This window comes from Leucoraja erinacea, chromosome 16, assembly GCF_028641065.1.
Source record: "Leucoraja erinacea ecotype New England chromosome 16, Leri_hhj_1, whole genome shotgun sequence".
NCBI classification, from domain to species: domain Eukaryota; kingdom Metazoa; phylum Chordata; class Chondrichthyes; order Rajiformes; family Rajidae; genus Leucoraja; species Leucoraja erinaceus.
In genome coordinates, this window is record NC_073392.1 from 24,653,263 (window position 1) to 24,672,786 (window position 19,524).

At 52.3% G+C, this 19,524-nt stretch overlaps 1 protein-coding gene across 2 annotated transcripts in view; it reads left to right on the forward strand.

Moving 5' to 3' along the window:
• aldh1l1 (aldehyde dehydrogenase 1 family, member L1) overlaps positions 1-19,524 on the forward strand; it is a 35,806-nt gene that overhangs the window by 13,999 nt on the left and 2,283 nt on the right. For both annotated transcript variants that reach the window (XM_055647917.1, XM_055647915.1), the window contains exons 9-22: positions 257-348; positions 3,434-3,581; positions 5,739-5,858; positions 6,772-6,899; positions 7,154-7,304; positions 7,816-7,886; positions 8,500-8,605; positions 9,426-9,513; positions 9,828-9,921; positions 11,089-11,188; positions 15,144-15,242; positions 16,046-16,211; positions 16,901-17,006; positions 17,845-18,044. In XM_055647917.1, the coding sequence (XP_055503892.1) occupies positions 257-348; positions 3,434-3,581; positions 5,739-5,858; positions 6,772-6,899; positions 7,154-7,304; positions 7,816-7,886; positions 8,500-8,605; positions 9,426-9,513; positions 9,828-9,921; positions 11,089-11,188; positions 15,144-15,242; positions 16,046-16,211; positions 16,901-17,006; positions 17,845-18,044 (1,669 nt within the window). The remainder of the gene's footprint in view (positions 1-256; positions 349-3,433; positions 3,582-5,738; positions 5,859-6,771; positions 6,900-7,153; positions 7,305-7,815; positions 7,887-8,499; positions 8,606-9,425; positions 9,514-9,827; positions 9,922-11,088; positions 11,189-15,143; positions 15,243-16,045; positions 16,212-16,900; positions 17,007-17,844; positions 18,045-19,524) is intronic.

Sequence of the window (19,524 nt, forward strand, 5' to 3'; positions counted from 1 at the left end):
GAGAGGTCCCCTCCCGCCTGTATTCCCCTCCCCCCCCCTGGTTTACACTCCTCTCCTCTCCCTTTACCTGACACCGTTTTCTCTCCTTTTTACCTCCAGCCTTTGTCACTTACTGGGAGTGTGATGGGATAGTGTAGAATGGGCTTCACTCTGTGTTTGACCCCAGTACAGTGTAGAGGGAGCTTCACTCTGTGTGATGGACCTCCATCATCTCACTGCGTGTAACACCATTGCTCCATTGTTTCCTCGGATCCAGGCTGTTTGGAAGGGAATCCTGTCCAACGTGGCAGAAATTGTGGAATCGACCGATTTCTTCAAGTCTGGTGCTGCGTCGATGGATGTGGTCAGGTAACTCCCCCCCCCCTCCCCCTCCCCCTCCCCCTCCCCCTCTCCCCCCCCTCCCCCTCCCCCTCCCCCTCCCCCCCCCTCCCCCCTCTCCCCCCCCCCCCTCCCTCCCCCCCTCCCCCCCCCCCCGCCCTTCACTGTTGCCCTGGGCATGTCCAAGCTCCCTGGAAAAGCTGACAATATACTCTTTAAAAAAAAAGTAAGTTGACGGCATGTGTACTATAGAGCAGCTTACGGGTACATCTCCCCACGTCCCCCTGTCCCACCCTGATCTCCCTCTCTCTCTCTCTGTCTGGCTTCACATTTCACTCCTCCTCTTCTCTCCCACTATCCAACACCCTCGTATCTCCCTCTCACCTCCAGCCGTTGCCACTTACTCCACACATCTGTCTTCGGGGATGTGTGTACAAGGGGCCGGTGATGGAAGGTGGACAGAAGGGTGTGAGATACGGAGAGGAGGCATGAAATGTAAGGCCAGAAGGAGGGATGTGGGTGAAACGGGATGGGGAGAGGGGAAGGGGAGGGGAAGATGGATGCACATTCTGGTGGGGAACAGAGAAGGGGGGCGGAGTTTGTTGGCGTGTTACCTAAAACTGGAGATTTCAATGTTCAACCCATTGGGTTGTGAGCTGCCCGGGTGGAACATGAGGTGTATCTGGAGATCAATGCAGCGGGTCTCTCACCCGGACATTAGTAAGAGCCCAGCACTGGGTCAAAGCTAACACACTACATACCTAGAGCAGCAACATTGCAAATATCATCGGCTGGTGTGAAACTCACAGGAAACGCTGGGAACTGGCAGAAAATGAGAGAGTCAGTGTTGGGGGGTCATTAACCTCCAGCCCAGGGTCATGGACGGGAAACCTGCTCTCTCCACAAACACTGGTCCTGACCTGTCGAATGTTGATTGATTGAACATGGAACAGTACAAGAACAGGCCCTTCAGCCCACAATTTCAGTGCCGAACATGATGCCAACAGCAATTCATATCAGCCTGCACGTGATCAATATCCCTCCATTCCCTGCATATCCACATCTAAAAGCCTCTTAAACATCATTATCGAATCTTCCTCCACCGCCACCCCCGGCAGCACGTTCCAGGCACCCACCGCCGCCATCTGTGTGAAAAAACATTTGGCCCACACATTAAACTTTGCCCCTCTCTCATTTTAGCTACGGCCGCTAATATTTGATTTTTCTCTCCTGGGGAAAAAGGTTCTGACCGACTGGTTGAAAGACACAGCGTGGAAACAGGCCCTACATCACACCCAGTCCACGCCGGCCACCCATCGCCCGTTCCCACCAGTTATACGTTATCCCACTTTCTCATCCGCTCCCTACACCCAGGGGGGCAGTATCCAGCTGGACGAGTTGGGCCGAAGGGCCTGTTTCCGTGCTGTGTGACACTATTGTCATTGATCATTCAGTAACAACACCAGATTGCGGTGACCTTATCACGGGAATAACTTTCACTCCTCTCCCCCTCCCCCTCTCCCAGCGAGAGTGTTGTTGGCTCACCAGGTTATAATTAACCAGCGAATGTCAGGATCAGATGAATGATTCATCATAAAACAAATCACAGGGCAAAGAGTGATGTTTATTATCCGTTATAGAAGTGTTGCATCAACCGCACGGGCTGAGAGTACATGAATGCACATCCGAGCAGTCAGAGCTTCATGAGGGAGCACTGCAGTAAATCCTGAGGATCGATGAACTTTCATTAACTCTTGTTGCTCCATCAGATGCTGCCCGACCCACTTCTTATTTCACTTCATTTTCCCACCACACACTTTGGAGTCGATGAGAATTTCACGAGGAGGGATGTGCTGGCATTGGAGAGGGTCCAGAGGAGGTTTACGAGAATGATCCTGGGTTTACATATGATGAGCGTTTAATGCCTCTGGGCCTGTACTCGCTGGAGGATGAGGGGTTACCTCATTGAAACTTAGCGAATATTGAAAGACCTGGATAGAGTGGATGTGGAGAGGATGTTTCCACTGTTGGGAGGGTCCAGGAACAGAGGCCATAGCCTCAGAATAATAGGAAGTACCTTTAAAGAGATGAGGAAGACTTTCTTTAGACAGGGGGTGATGAATCTGTGGAATTGATTGCCACAGATGGTGGTGAAGACCAAGTCAATGGATATTTTTAAGGTGGAGATGAACAGATTCCTGATTAGTGCGGGTGTCAGAGGTTATGGGGAGAAGGCAGGAGAATGGAGTTGAGAGGGAAAGATAGATCAGCCATGATTGAATGGTGGAGTAGACTTGATGGGAGGAATGGCCTAATTCTGCTCCAATCACGCATTAACTCTCTGCAATTTCTTGTGGTCTTGGGCAGAGCTGCTGCTCCCAAGCCAGGCTGTGATGCGTTCCATGGTGCATCTGCAGAAGTTTGTAATTGAGAAAACTGAATTGGACATAAGGCGGAATTGGATAGGAGCAGAATTAGTCCATACAGCCCATCAAGTCTACTCCGCCATTCAATCATGGCTGATCTATATCTCCCTCCTACACCATTCTCCTGCCTTCTCCACATAATCCCTGACACCCGTACTAATCAAGAATCTATCTATCTCTGCCTTAAAAAAAATTCATTGACAGCCTCCACAGCATTCTGTGGCAAAGAAATCCACAGGTTCACCACCCCCTGACTAAAGAAATTCCTCCTCATCTTCCTAAAAGAATGTCCTTTAATTCTGAGGCTATGATCTCTAATCCTAGACTCTCTCGCAGGTGGAAACCTCTCCACATTCACTCTATCCAAGCCTTTCACTATTCGAAATGTTTCAATGAGGTGCCCCCTCATCCTTCTAAACTCCAGTGAGTACAGGCCCAGTGCCATCAAATGCTCATAATATGTCAACCCACTCATTCCTGGGATCATTCTTGTAAACCTCCTCTGGACCCTCTCCAGGGCCAGTACATTCTTCCTCAGGTTTGGTGCCCAAAGACAACCGCTCCTCAGCCGAGAATAGTGCAGGAAGATAGACACAAGATGCTGGAGTAACTCAGCATGAAGCAGGCCAGCCCAGCCCAGCCCTCCCAATGCTGGCCGTCTTCTAACCCAGTGCCCGTGTTGTCTACAGGCTTGTGGAGGAGCTGAGGCTGAAGTGTGGGGGTCTGCAGCTGCAGAATGAAGATGTCTACATGGCCACCACGTTTGAGGACTTCGTGCAGAAGGTGGTGAGGAAGCTCCGCGGAGAAGATGAGCAAGAGGAGCTGCTGATAGACCACGTACGTGGATGTCCCGCCTGTAATCCCCACACCGAGAGCTGGGGCCAGTGTCTGGCTCCAGCTTATCCATTGCCAACTGACCTTGTAACAGAAGGTCCAGGTCATAAAATGGCCAGCTCGGTGCCCCACAGCCTCCCCGAGGATGGAGCAGAAAGATAGACACTAAATGCTGGAGGAACTCAGCGGATCAGGCAGCATCCCTGCAGAAAAGGAATGGGTGACGTTTCAGTCGAGACCCTTCATCAGACTAAGAGTCGGGAAGGGGGATACTGGAGGGATGGGGAGGTACAAAACAAATCAGAGCCGGTACCGATGGCCCAGGAAAGATGGAGCCCACAATGGTCCATCATAATGAAGGAATACAATGGTGGGGTGAGGGAGGGACAAACAGAGAAGGAATGCAAGGGTTACTTGAAAGGTACAGATAGACTGGAAGTGGTGAGGATGTTTCCACTGGTGGGAGAGTCTAGGACCAGAGATCGAAGCCTCAGAATTAAAGGGAGCTCTTTTAGAAAGGAGATGAGGAGGAACTTCTTTAGTCAGAGGGTAGTTAATCTGTGGAACATTACCACGGGGGCTGTGGAGGCCAAGTCAGTGCATATTTATAAGGCAGAGATAGACAAATTCTTGATTAGAACGGGTGTCTAGAATTATGAGGAGAAGGCAGGAAAATTGGATTAGGAGGCAGAGATCAGCCATGATTGAATGGCGGTGTAGACTCGATGGGCCGAATGGACTGATTCTACTCCTATAACTTGTGAACTGGTGAAAATAGAGAGGTCAGTACTCACACCGCTGAGTTGTGAGCTGCCCAAGGCGAAATACGAGGTGCTGTTCCTCCAATTTGTGTGTGGCCTCACTCTGACAGTGGAAGAGGTCCAGGACAGAAAGGTCGCAGTGGGAATGGGAGAGGGACTTGAAATGTTTTGTAACCGGGAGATCACGTAGGCCAAGGCGGACTGAGCGAAGGTGTTCAGCGAAACGATCGCCAAGGCTGCGCTTGGTCATGCTGACCAGAAAACGCTTTGGAAACATTTTCAATGATAGGATGCTGTAATATAGAAAGATAGACTGAGAAAGGATCCCGACCCAAAATCTCACTCATCCTTTTTCTCTAGAGGTGTTGCCTGACCCGCTGAGTCACTCCAGCACTTTGTGTCTATCTTGGGTCTAAACCAGCATCTGCAGTTCTTTGTTTCTGTAACATGGAAATCTCCCAACTGATCCTCCTCCCCTCATTCCCAACACCCTTTATTCGGGTGCCACAGCTGGTAGAGCCGCTGACTCTATATTTTTTCTATACTTTAAAAACGCATTGCCATTAAAGTGGTTTGTAAGCTCTTAGTGGTGTTAATGGCAGTGGAGCTGGATCTTTGATATGTTTGATGTTTTTCTCTACCTGTGATTTTCTAATTTCAAAGTAGCAGGATATTTCCCAAATTTACTGTAATATAACCTTTTAGGGAAGACCAGACGAGCTAGTGGGATTATAAATGGCATCACTGGAGGCTCGCTGTAGGAACTGTTGAGCTGCAACTTTACATTGTGTAGCAATTTAGTTTCCAAAGTTGATAGTTGGTGGTAATGTGAACTTTTGTCGGGGAGAGTTGTAGAAAGTTACATTAGTTGGATACTAATATATTAAATCACATACTCCATGGTTTTCTGAGCTAGTTGTCCAAGAAAAAAACTGCAGTAATCAAAGCCCGAAAAGGTAGGATGGGGCTGAAGCCCAGTGTTTAGACGGCGCAATGTTTTTTTATCATTCTAATAGAATGATTTTCCAACTCCAGTGGTAATGAAACTATTTTTTTTCACTCCTAGTTTTCTTTACATATTTTGAGGACGTTCAAAATGTTGAATAAAATTAACACGTACGAAATGAGTTAATTTTTGTTTTTTTGCTCATGTGACAAAAGAAATTGTATATAAAATTATACACAAGAAGACGAAAAAAAACGCAAGATAATTTAGTCGAGGGTGAATGAAATTTTGTGATAAGGACTCAAGGGTGAATGATGCTGAAATAGTTTAAGAAGCGCTGGACTAGCGCACCCCCCGCTCTCCCACACCCACACCCGCAGAGCAAGTGTCTCAGTCACTGTCGCCAGGGGGTGAGTCTGATGTAACCGGTTCCTGTCTCTGGGGTTTTTACAGGTTGAAATGGACATTAACGGCCGAACCCTGCGCCTGCCTCACCAAACCTTCATCAACGGCCAGTTCGTGGACGCAGAGGGAGGGGCCTGGTACCACACCATCAACCCCACCCATGGAACAGTGAGTCCACCATGGCTGGCAGAGAGAGTACACTAACAACACACTGACACAGCAAATACATGGCTGGGGGGGGGGGCAGAGAGGGGCGGAGGAAGATACAGAGAGAGAGACACAGGGTTAAATATATATGGATAGAGGGATACGAGGCAGAGAGGGATAAAGAGGAGAAACAAAGACAATGAGAGAGAGATTGAGGGAAACAGAGGGAGAGAAATGTACAGAGAGAGAGAGGCTGAGAGAGACAGGGATAGAGAGAGAGCTCTGTCTCTCTCTGTCTCTCTCTGTCTCTCTCTCTCTCTGTCTCTCTCTCTCTCTCTCTCTCTCTCTCTGTCTCTCTCTCTCTCTCTCTCTCTCTCTCTGTCTCTCTCTCTCTCTCTCTCTCTTCTCTCTCTCTCTCTCTGTCTCTCTCTCTCTGTCTCTCTCTCTCTCTCTCTCTCTCTCTCTCTCTCTCTCTCTCTCTCTCTCTCTCTCTCTCTCTCTCTGTCTCTCTCTCTCTCTGTCTCTCTGTCTCTCTCTCTCTCTCTCTCTGTCTCTCTCTGTCTCTCTCTCTCTGTGTCTCTCTCTCTCTGTCTCTCTCTCTCTGTCTCTCTCTCTCTCTCTCTCTCTCTCTCTCTCTCTCTCTCTCTCTGTCTCTCTCTGTCTCTCTCTCTCTCTCTCTCTCTCTCTCTCTCTCTCTGTCTCTCTCTGTCTCTCTCTCTCTCTCTCTCTCTCTCTCTCTCTCTCTCTCTCTCTCTCTCTCTCTGTCTCTCTCTCTGTCTCTCTCTCTCTATCTCTCTCTCTCTGTCTCTCTCTGTCTCTCCCTGTCTCTGTCACACACACACTCTTGTTCCCAACTTCCTAACCCTGCCTATCTCCTTGGCTTTGTTCTTCCTCACCGCCTGCCTCCCTCACCTTCTCCGTGTCTGTGCACCAGGTGATCTGCAAGGTGTCGCTGGCCCAGATATCTGATGTGGACAAGGCCGTGGCCGCAGCGAAGGAAGCCTTTGAGACCGGCGAGTGGGGCCGGATGAATCCCAGGGACCGGGGCCGCCTGCTCTACAGGTAACCACCCATCACTGGCAACGTCCATTGGACCTCTCCCACACTGTACGTGCAGGTAACACAATGCTCACCCTGGCCTGGCTTGTCTTGGCTTGATTTGTCTTGGCTTATCTAGGCTTGGCTGGGTTTGAGAAGTGGAGCAGGGGAGGGGAGCTCCCTCCATCTGTGGGGCCGGATATTCCAGGGATGAGGAGCTGGATCTGGGGGCATCTTGAGCTGCCGCTGGTGCTGACATTAGTGTGCTCCATCCCTAGGCTGGCTGATCTGATGGAGGAGCACCAGGAGGAGCTGGCCACCATCGAGGCCATCGACTCGGGTGCCGTCTACACCCTGGCCCTGAAAACCCACGTGGGCATGTCCATCCAGACCTTCCGCTACTTCGCCGGCTGGTGCGACAAGATCCAGGTCTGTGCCGCCTGCCACGGCTGCTGAACCGCCCGTGGTAACACCACTGCCCACTGCCCACTGCCCACACACAACTACACACCACACACCTTGACACTGACACCACGGTGCACATGTGCAGACTGTCACGTGTACACCTGTGCATCGGCACGCATGCACATGGGCACATGGTATATGCTCACACATTCACACAGCTGGTAAACATGTCATTAACACTTATACATCTACACGCATCTGTTCAACCAGATAGTTTTGCACACATCTGTGGCTTAGTGCGGTTCTGTGTGCCAACGTACGGCTGTGTGCCCATGTACAGGTGTGCCTGTGTACAGCTATTTCTGTGTACAGCCATGTCCCCTTATGTGCCCATGTGCGGGGGTGTACAGGTGTGCCTGTGTGTGGCCATACCTGTACACCTGTGGAACTGGCACACCTGAGGCGGTGCACGCTGCCCGTTGACCATAGGGCTGTGTCCGGGTGCCCTCTCTCACCGCCTGCCCTTCCTCCCCAGGGCTGCACCATTCCAATCAACCAAGCCCGGCCCAATCGCAACCTGACCTTCACCAAGAGGGAGCCCATTGGGTGCGTGCTGGCAACCCACCTTGATTTGTTAGCTGGCAGGTGGGGGTGGAGGGAGGGGGGGAGGTGGGGTTGGATGGTGGTGTGGGGAGGAATGGTGGGAGGGAAACTGGGGGGGTGGATGATATAGAGGGGGGGGGTGGGTATGTTGGGGAGGGGGGAAGGAGAAACGTGCGGCTGCTTGTGTGACTTCAGAGCAACATCAGAGAATGCAGAATGGGTGATGGATTCACCGCCCACCCCCCGTGCCTCCCCCCCCTGCCCCCCCCCTCTCCCCCCCTCTCTGCCCCCCCCCTCTCCCCCCCCCCCCCCCTTCCCCCCCCCCTGTCCCCTCCCCACCCCCCCCCCTCCCCCCCCCCCCCCTCCCCCCCCCCCCCCCCCCCCCCTCTCCCCCCCCCCCTCTCCCCCCCCCCCCCCCCCCCCCCCCCCCCCCCCCCCCCCCCCCCCCCCCCCCCCCCCCCCCCCCCCCCCCCCCCCCCCCCCCGCCCCCCCCCCTCTCCCCCCCCCCCCCCCCTCTGCCCCCCCCCCCCCCTCTGCCTCTCCCCCCCCCCCTCTGCCCCCCCCCCCTCTGCCCCCCCCCCCCTCTTCCCCCCCCCCCCCCTCTCCCCCGGTGCAGGGTGTGTGGGGTGGTGATCCCGTGGAACTACCCGCTGATGATGTTGGCGTGGAAGGCAGCCGCCTGCCTGGCCGCGGGGAACACCCTGGTGCTCAAACCGGCACAGGCAAGTGGTCACCGAGTGCCCGCGTCACGTGCCACACGGAGTCACTCACGGCGTCACACATGGGGTCACACATGGGGTCACACAGGGTCACACACGGGGTCACACACGGGGTCACACACACACACAGCACGATGCAGGAGTCAGCCAGTCACCGAGCCGTACAGCAGAGAAACAGGCCCTTCGGCCCACCTAGTCCATGCCGACCCAGTGGGCATTCTGGGCAAGTCCCATTTACGTGCATTTGTACCCTTCATATCCATCATATCCATCTATCTGTCCATGTCCACCAGTATCCACCTATCACTCGCCAGCCTCCACGCCGCCCCTTATCCAGCCACATCCCCACTCCTCCTCCAACACAGCAAGATCCCAGGACAATAGCCATGTCATCTCCCATCCCCAAATCCCCTCTTGTTGCCCATTGAGGGGACAAATGATGCCCCAGAGGGTGGGGGGAGCTCGGGTGGAATGTCCGCCGTCACCGGTCAGCAGGCTGAGGCACGGAATGTCCCACGCTGGGCCGCTCCCGAGACTGTTCCTCGTGGACAGTCGGGATCTGCGGTGAGTAAATCCCCTTGAGGAGAAGGCAGGAGACTGGGGTTGAGAGTGAACGATAGATCACCCATTGTGGAATGGCATAGACTTGATGGGCCGAATGGCCTAATTCTGCTCCTGAGACCTATGAAGTTATGCGCACCATGGGATTGCGGGGGGGGGGGGGGGGGGGGGGGAGGGGGGACGGGGGGGGGGGGGGGGGGGGGGGGGGGGTGGGGTGAGGGGGAGTTTACTGACCCCCACGATCTCCCCTTCGTTCCAATAGGTGACGCCCTTGACAGCGCTGAAATTCGCCGAGCTCACGGTAAAGGCAGGAATCCCAAAGGGGGTGGTCAACATTCTCCCGGGAGCCGGTAGGTAACAGTGGCCCCCCCCCCTCACCTCCCACCCCCTCACCGACCCCCCCCTCACCGCGCCCCCCCTCACCGCCCCCCCTCACCGCCCCCCTCACACCCCCCCTCACCGCCCCCCCCTCCCCCCCCCCCTCCACTCCCACCGCCCTTCCCCCACCCCCCCCCCCCCCCCCAACCGCCCCTCCCACAGTGTGTGTGTCGGTTGAGGGGATTGTAGGGGTGACTGGTGTGTGGGTGTAGGTTGGGTGGTGTGTGAGGGGTTTTGGGGGGCTGTTTCTCCACCCCTGCTCTGAGCGGCCATTCCTGTCCCTCAGGTTCCCTCATCGGGCAGAGAATATCGGAGCATCCAGACGTTCGGAAGTTGGGCTTCACTGGGTCAACCCCGGTTGGGAAGAAGATCATGAAGAGGTAACAGGGGTCCCTGGGGAAGGTTCAGGAGTAGAACACAACATGCTGGAGGAACTCAGCAGGTCAGGCAACATTTGTGGAGGGAATGGACAGACAATGTATTGGGTTAGGACCCTTCTTCAGCCCTGCTGCCCAAGACCCCCATCACTATAAACCCTTAGATAGACACAAAATGCTGGAGGAACTCAGGGGTCAGGCAGCATCTCTGGAGAAAAGAAATAGGTGATGTTTCGAGTCGAGACCCTTCTTCAGATTGACAGTCTGGGGAGAGGGCAACGGAGAGATATGAAAAGGTACATACAACAAATTAATGAAAGATATGCAAAAAAAAAAACAAATGAAAGCCAGCAACAATGGTCAAGGAAAGGTGGAGCCGACAATGGTCCATTGTTGGCTGTGGGGAAGATAATAATGATTGATACAAACAGTGGAACCTAGCAGGACGACAGTGAAACTAGTACAACGGGTGGGGGTGAGATGGAGAGAGAGGGGGTGCAAGGGTTACGTGAAGTTAGAGAAATCAATATTCATACCGCTGGGTTGTAAGTTGCCCAAGCAAAATATGAGATGCTGTTCCTCCAATTTGCATTTGGTCTCACTCTGACGATGGAACAGGCTTCCCAGTACACCCTTCCTATCCATCTATTTGTTTTTTAAAAGCCGTAATTGTATCCACTTCCATAGCGTCCTCTGGCTGCTCGTTGCAGTTACAGACTACCCTCTGAGTGGAAAAGTTGCCCCTGAGGTCCCTCTAAACCCACCCTATCCAGATATCTCCCAAATGTCCATTGGAAGTCAAAATTGGGAAAATGTTTTAGGGGAAGAGTGAATCTAACACCAACTACCCCACCCCCCACCCACCCAACCCCACACCCACCACCCAACCCCACCCCCACCTCACCCCACTGCAAGAATTCCCTCTGTGGGGATGAATCGATTGGGAAAGCTTTGCTTCTCCAGACACCACTGCTGGGCAGGAGAGTCACGTAGCTCCCCTCCCCTCCATGCCGATACCACCCCACTGCCCTGTGGAGTGGACGGATGGAGTGGGAGGTTCCCACAGGCCGGAGACGGGATTGGGGGTGGGGGAGGAGGTGGGGGGAGGGGGGCTGGTGATCTCCACAGACTGAGCATGAAAAGAGAGTCACGCTGCCCTTCCTTCCACAGCTGTGCAGTCAGCAACGTGAAGAAAGTCTCTCTGGAACTCGGAGGCAAATCCCCGCTCTTAATCTTTGCCGACTGTGATTTGGACAAGGCGGTGCGGATGGTAAGGCAGACAGACCTGGGCTGCACCGGGAGGGAGTGTGGTGGTGGTGGTGGGTGGTGGTGGGTGGTGGTGGGTGGTGGTGGGTGGTGGTGGTGGGTGGTGGGGTGGTGGTGGGTGGTGGTGGGTGAGGTGGGGACAGCATGAGAAACCCTGAGGTTAGTGGTGGATCTTATCGCGAGCTCTGATATGGATGTCCCATCGTCCCTGCCACTGGGATAGTTAACAACCCCTGATTGACACAAAATGCTGGAGTAACTCAGCGGGACAGGCAGCATCTCCGGAGAGAAGGAATGGGTGACGTTACGAGTCGAGACCCTTCTTCGGACTGAAAGTCGTGGGATAGGGAAACAAATGATATACAATACAATACAATTTATTTGTTGTCATTTGAACCCAGAGGTTCAAACGAAATTTGGTTTCTGCAGTCATACAAACAAGAAGAAGAACCAAGACACAACACAATTTACACAAACATCCATCACAGTGAATCTCCTCCTCGCTGTGATGGAAGGCAAAGTCTTATCTCTCCCCCTGCACTCCTCGTTCTCCTCCCGATGTCAGAGTCAAAGCCCCCAGCGGGCAATGGTAAATAAGTCCCGCGGCAATTATAAAGCCGGGTGATGCAAGGCCCTGCTCCGGGTCTTGGTGTTGGAGCCCTCGGCGGGCGCTAGCAAAGTCCCGCGGCCATTTAAAGCCGCGCTGGGCGATGATGTAAGGCCCCGCTCCAGGTCATCCTCAACCCCGCAACTCGGGCGGGAGAAGTCGCCGTTGCGGAAGCCCCGAAAAGCGGTTTCCCAGCAGGGGCCCGCGGGCTCCCGGTGTCACTGTCCACCTGGCCGGCGGTTGGAGCCTCCGAATCTCCTGGGTCGGGCCGCAGCAGCGCGCCACCACCGCTCCTCCCGCTCCGAACTCGGCCAGCTCCACGATGGTGGGTAAATCCGCAGGCTCCGCGAATGGAGCCCCCAGGTCGTTCCGGTTGGAAGCCGCTCCACGGTGCTCGGCCCCAACGACAACGGAGACCCGACAGGGAAAAGGTCGGGTTCTCCGTGCAGGGGAAAGATTTTTAAAGTTTCCCCCACCCCCCACCCCCCCCCCCCCCCCCCCCACACACATACCCAGTTAAAAAAAATTAAAATACATTCAAACGAGACAAATAATTTAAAAAAAGACAGACGGACTGCAGAGGCCTCTGTGACGTGATATAGACGATGGTGTAGAGAGATATAGAACAAATTAATGAAAGATATGCAAAAAAGTAACAATGATAAAGGAAACAGGTCATTGTTAGCTGTTTGTCAGGTGAGAACGAAAGCTGGCGTGACCTGGGTGTGGGAGGGCGGAGAGAGGGAGTGCAGGGGTAACTTGAATTTAGGGAAATCATAATTTAAAATTAAATATTAAATCATTAGTTAACAACCCCTTCTCCGTATAGAATCATTGCCCCTCTGGATAGTGGATGTGGGAGAGTCTAGGACCAGAGGGCACAGTCTCAGAATAAAAGGACGTTCCTTTAGGAAGGAGATGAGGAGGAATTTGCTCAGTCAGACGGTGAATCTGTAGAATTCTTTGCCGCAGCCGGCTGTGGAGGACAAGTCAATGGATATTTTTAAGGCACAGATAGATAGATTCTTGATTAGTGCGGGTGTCAGGGATTATGGGAAGAAGGCAGGAGAATGGGGTTAGGAGGGAAAGATAGATCAGCCATGATTGAATGGTGGAATAGACTCGATGGGCCGATTGGCCTAATTCTGCTCCTATCACATGAGCTTATCAGGCTTCTAAATGTCCCTTCTATAAGCTAGGGTGCTGTCTAATTCACCTCGACCTCATTGCGGACATTGGATTTTGTCTCTGATGCGTTACAATGCTGAGGGGTAACAGTGGCTCAGTGGTCGAGTTGCTGCCTTACAGCACCTCCCACATCCCAACAACGTGCAGGTTTGTAAGTTAATTGGCCTCTGTAAATGGCCATTGGTGTGTCGGAGAAAGCTAGTGCACGGGATGAAATGAGGCTGATGGGAAAAGGATCCAAGGTGACCTGCTAATATACTGCTATTGCAGAATGTTGGTCAGGCTAGTTAAACATTAGTTAGGTTAGTTAATGATTAGTTGGTCTAGTAAGTGATTGGTCAAGACAGTAAATGATTGGTCATGAATGTAAGTTTGGCTGTCAACTAGCATGTTAATGGGAATAAAAGTTTCCAAACAGAAATAAAGTGTTTGCAGTATCTAACAGGTCCGCCCCATGACCCACGCCCTCTGACCCTCGCCCTCTGACCCACGCCCTCTGACCCACGCCCTCTGACCCACGCCCTGACCCACGCCCCATGACCCACGCCCGCTGACCCACGCCTCAATCCTCATAGAACAAACACAGAAGACAACAGCACCACAACTGGCCCTTCAGCCCACAATGTCCATGATGACTATTATGCCCGGGGTTAAGCTGTCCTTAAACTAATCTCTGCTGCGTGCTTGTGACCTGTATCCCTCCATTCCCTGCATGTTCTTGCTTTACCCTTGCATTTTAACTTGCCCCTTCTCCCCCGCCATCATTGGCTCTGTGTTGCACGGACAGCTGTGGTGAGGGGGATGGCAAAAGACAAGAGGGTTTAACAGCCATGGACAACAGAACAACAATATGTTTACTTGCTGCAGCTTCATAGCCCATACATGCAATAACGCGCCAGTAAATATACAACAAACAATAGTGCAATGGGCAAGTTGGGCCGAACGGCCTGTTTCAGGACTCTCTTTTTAGTTTAGTTTAGAGATGCAGCACGGAAACAGGCCATTCGGCCCACCGAGTCCACGTCAACCAGCGACCCGACCCCCCCCCCCCCCCCCCGTGCACTTGCACTATCCTACACACCACGGACAATATACAATTTTTACAGAAACCAGTTAACCTACAAACCAGCACGTCTTTGCAGTATGGGAGGAAACCGGAGCACCCGGGGAAAACTCACGTGGTCACGGGGAGAACGTACAGACAGCACCCATAGTCAGGATTGAATTAGGGTCTCTGGTACTGAAAGGCAGCAACTCTACCGCTGCGCCACTGTGCTGCCCTGTGTTAGATGATTCGTTTTGTTTTGTCACGTGTACCGAGGTACAGTGAAAAACTTTAGTTTGCGTGCTATCCAGTCAAAGAATATACTATACATGAACACGATCAAGCTGTTCCACACAAATATATGATAATGGGTACAAGGGTATCTTCAGTGAAAGATATAACATTGATATAACATTGATGATATAATATAAAGTCAGCTTAAAGATAGTCCAACGGACTCCAATGAGGTAGATGGGAGGTCAGGACCACTCTCTAACTGGTGAGGGGATACATAAGGGTTGATAAATCCCCTGGGGTGTCTGGGATCTTGGCCAGGTTGCTGTGGGAGACAGAAGGGGTCTTCACCAAGATTTATGCATCTATCTTAGCTACCGGTGACGTGCCTAATGACTGGAGGATCGCAAATGTTGCTCCTTTATTTAAGAAGGGCAGCAGTGACAAGCCAAGTAACTGTGGGCCAGTGAGGCCCAGGTCAGTGTTTTTCGAGTTTTACAGATACAGCATGGAAACAGGCCCTTCGACCATCGATTACCTGTTCACAGCAGTTCTACATTATCCCACTTTCTCATCCACTCCCTCACACACTCGTAGCAATTGACAGAGGGCCAATTAACCTACAGACAGACCTGCACATCTTTGGGATGTGGGAAGAAAGCGGAGCACCCGGTGCTAACCCACACGGTCATGGGGAGAACATGCAAACTCCACGCAGACCCGTAATCGGGATCGAACCCGGGTCTCTGGCGCTGTGAGGCAGCAACTCCATACACACGGACAGCACCCGTGGTCAGGGTGGAACCGGGGTCTCTGGCACTGTGAGGCAGCTGCACTACCCGCTGTGCTGCTGTGGAGATCGCTAACCCTTGCTTGCTTTCCCAGGGTATGGGAGCTGTGTTTTTCAACAAGGGGGAGAACTGTATAGCAGCTGGCCGGCTCTTTGTGGAAGAATCAATCCACGACCAGTTCCTGCACAGAGTGGTGAGTCTCTCTCTGTTCACCGTGTTTGGGTTGTAGGCTGATCTGTTCCCTCACGAGGCTGGGGTAGAAGGGAGCCCCTCCTCAGCTGAATGGGGAGGGGGGAGGGCAAGTGGCAGCTGGAATATATTGCGGAGAAGCTCGAGGTGTTAAAGTTCGAGTCATGGAGTCATGCAGCGTGGAAACAGGCCCTTCATCCCAACTTGCCCACGCCGACCAACATGTCCCGTCTACACTTGTCCGACCTGCCTACGGTTTGGTCCATATCCCTCTAAACCTATCCTATCCATCAACCTGTCTAAATGCTTCTTGAACGTTGCGATAGCCCCTGCCTCAACTCCTCCTCCCGCAGTTTGGTGGGATAATTGGGAAGACGCAATGTAAAATGGAGGCGCATTTCCAAAAAGCCGGAAAAGTGAGAATGTTCCCGGGACGATGTTTACATATCAGTTTTGCTGCTGCAAGTGAGAATTTCAATGTTCCTTTTCGAGACTCATGACAATAAAACACTTTTGACTCTTGATATGGGCCAAAGGCAGGCAGGTGGGACTAGTGTAGATGGGACATGTTGGTCGGCACGGGCAAGTTGGGCCAAAGGGCCTGTTTTAATGGCTGTATGACTCTATGACTGTAGTTGGGGAATTCACACAGAGATGGGAAGTTTCCTACTAATCTGGGGATTAGATGTGAAGCTGTATACAGGCGCTCTGGATCGGGTACATGGAGGGAAGGGGATGGGACGTTGTCAAGCTCTCTCCTGGTCTCACGTACGTGCAACCCATTGTTGCTTCACTCCGAGGTCGCAGGTGGAAGAGGTGAAGAAGATGAAGATTGGAGACCCCCTGGACAGGTCCACGGACCACGGGCCCCAGAACCACAAGGCCCACCTGGACAAGCTGATCCAGTACTGTGTCGTCGGGGTCCACGAGGGAGCCAGGCTGGTGTACGGAGGGAGGCAGGTCCCCCGGCCAGGTAGGCCCCCAACTCCATGTGCACCAACCTCAGCTTCCTCATCCCTACCCACCGTGGCGTGGAGAGTCCAATCAGTCCAACCTTCCAGGAGGCCCTTCATGTAACGTGGTCCCAGTGGTAACGCAGGAGTTCTGCAGACAGAGCTTACACCCAGAGCAGAGATGGATCGAGATTAATGGATGCGTAGGCTGCTAACCGATCTCCCAGACCCTCACCAGGGGTGAGACGGTGGGATTCTACTCTGCAGAAAGGGGGCACAGAATGCCAGTAAAATCCGCATTCACAAACATCAATGACTATCTATTACTGTTGCACTTCTCTCTCCCCACTCCCGGGACATGGGTGAGGCACAGAGTGATGCCCCCTCTACACTCCTGGGGTCAGACACAGAGTGTAGCCCCCTCTACACTGCCCCATCACACACTCCCAGGGTGAGACACAGAGTGATGCCCCCTCTACACTCCCGGGGTCAGACACAGAGTGATGCCCCCTCTACACTCCCGGTGTCAGACACAGAGTGAAGCCCCCTCTACACTGTCCCATCACACACACCCGGTGTCAGACACAGAGTGAAGCCCCCTCTACACTCCCGGTGTCAGACACAGAGTGAAGCCCCCTCTACACTGTCCCATCACACACACCCGGGGTCGGACACAGAGTGATGCCCCCTCTACACGGTTCTGTTACAGGTTTTTTCTTCGAGCCCACGGTGTTCACGGATGTGCAGGATGAAATGTTCATCGCTCAGGAGGAATCATTCGGGCCCATCATGATCATCTCCAAGTTTCCCGACGGGTAGGTTCACTTCGAGTCACAGAGCCGTAAAGCAGGTAACAGGCCCTTCAGCCCATCTTGACCGTGCCAACCAAGTTGCCACACTGGGCCAGTACCGTTTGCCTGCATTTGGCCCATGTCCCTCTATACCCTTCCTATCCACATATCTGTCCAAATGCCTTTTAAAAGCAGTGATTGCATCCGCTGCTATAGCAACCTCTGGCAGCTCGTTCCAGATACAGACTACCCTCTGAGTGAAGTTTCCCCCGAGGTCCATCTTAAATCTCTCCCCTCTCACCTTAATCCTGTGCCCTCTAGTTTTAGAATTCTCTACCCTAGGGAAAATACTGTGAGTGTTCACTTTATCCGTGCCCCTCATGGTCTTGTACACCTCAATAAGGTCACCCCTCAGCCTCCGATGCTCCAATGAAAAAAGTCCTAGCCTATCCAACCTCTCCCAGTAACCCAAGCCCACAAGCCCGGGTAACATCTTGGTGAATCTCTTCTGCACCCTTAATACATCCTAAATGTAGCTGGGCGACCAGAACTGCACACAGTGCTCCAAGTGTGGCCTCACCAACAACTTGTAACATAATGTCCCAACTTCTCTCCTGGTGCAGGACAGAGACCCAGAGGGGATGAATGTTCATGGAACATAGAACAGTACAGCAGCAGAACAGGCCCTTCGGCCCACAACGTCTGTGCTGTACATGATGCCAAGGCCACCCGCCTGCCCGTGATCCATCTCCCTCTGTACCCTGTCTACACCAGGCTTTAGTTCCCCGTGGTTCCGTGCGGGGTGTGGACTGAGTGTGGATTAGGCTCTGACCTGCTGTCACCCTGGTTTTGTTTCCACCAGGGACGTGGATGGAGTTTTGAAACGCGCCAACAACACGGAGTTCGGCCTGGCCTCGGGCGTGTTCACACGTGACCTGAGCAAGGCGCTGTACGTCAGCGACAAGTTGCAGGCTGGCACTGTCTTCATCAACACCTACAACAAGACTGATGTGGCTGCTCCGTTTGGAGGCTTCAAACAGTCGGGCTTCGGCAAGGACCTGGGTAAGGGCAGCACGGGGAGAGGGGTGGCAGGGCCCGGCTCAACAAAACACTGGCTTTGGCTTGGGTTAGTTTGGTTTTGGTTTGAGTTTGGTTTAGTTTAGTTTAGTTTAGTTTAGTTTTGTTTAGTGGGTCAAGAGTGTTTTCTTGTCATATGTCTCAGACAGAACAATGACCTTCTTACTTGCAACAGCACAGCAGAATATGTAAACATCAGTATCAGTATTCAGTATATCAGTATATCTTGCATTTCCTGACAGCAGAGGAAACAAAACAACGTTGCTCAACCAGTGTCCATCAGTGTGTACAGATAACAACAAGTAAATAGAAATTCTGTCAAGCAATAAATAAAACTCTACTCTCTACTAAACAAAGAGTTCCGATCGACAGCTGCTGCAATGGTTTGGCAGGGGGCAAAGTCCGTTTATCAGTCTTCTAGCCTGCGAAAAGAAGCTGAGGAGCATCTTGTTGGTTTTGCAGCTAATGCTCCTGTACCTCTTCCCAGATGGCAGGATGGAGAATATGTGATGCGATGGGTGGTGCTTTGTGTGCTATCTCACTCAGCAAGAAAGGGAAACCAATATCCTGCTGGCGGTCTTCACAATCTGTCAAGTTGGTGCCGTCGTACGCCTTGCAGCTCCCACAGGAAGTGATACGTTGGTTAATGTGCTCTCGACGTCCCCCTATAAAAAGTTCGTAGATGTGTAGTGGGGAGACCTGCTTTACGTAGTCTTCGGAGAGGGTGTAGTCGCTGCTGGGCTCTCTTGACCAGTGCTGTGGTGTTGGTTGTGGACATCAGGTCATCTGACAGGTGTAGTCCTAGGAACTTCACGCTGCTGACCCTTTCCACATCAGCTAAAACATTTCTGAAATTCTGAAACATAGTATTCTGAAACATAGTATTCTGTAAGCAATATAATAAACAAAAAGAGGAACATAAAAGTTTAGTTTAGTTTATTGTCACGTGTACAGAGGTACAGTGAAGTTGTTTTTGCTGTGTGCTATCCACTCAGCGGAAAAACTATACATGATTACAATCAAGTCATCTACAGTATACAGGCGCAGGATAAAGGGAATGACATTTAGTGCAGATAAAACACAGTAAAGACCAATTAAAGTTAGTCCGAGGGTCTCTGATGAGGTAGATGGGAGGTCAGGACCGCTCTCTAGTTGGTGTGTGATAGAATGGTTCAGTCACCTGATAACAGCTGGGAAGAAACTGTCCCTGAATCTGGAGGTGTGTGTTTTCACACTTCTGTACCCTGTCATCACTACTGCTGGTAAAGTTGTTACACAAACGAGATTTCAGTCAAGACTTATCATTTACTCTTGCAGAGTGAAACGGTTCTGATGAGATTATAAGATTATCACCTGATGAGATGAGATAATCCAGGGGATTATTGGATTAACGTATGAGGAGCGTTTGATGGCACTGGGCCTGTACTCGCTGGAGTTTAGAAGGATGAGAGTGATTTCATTGAAA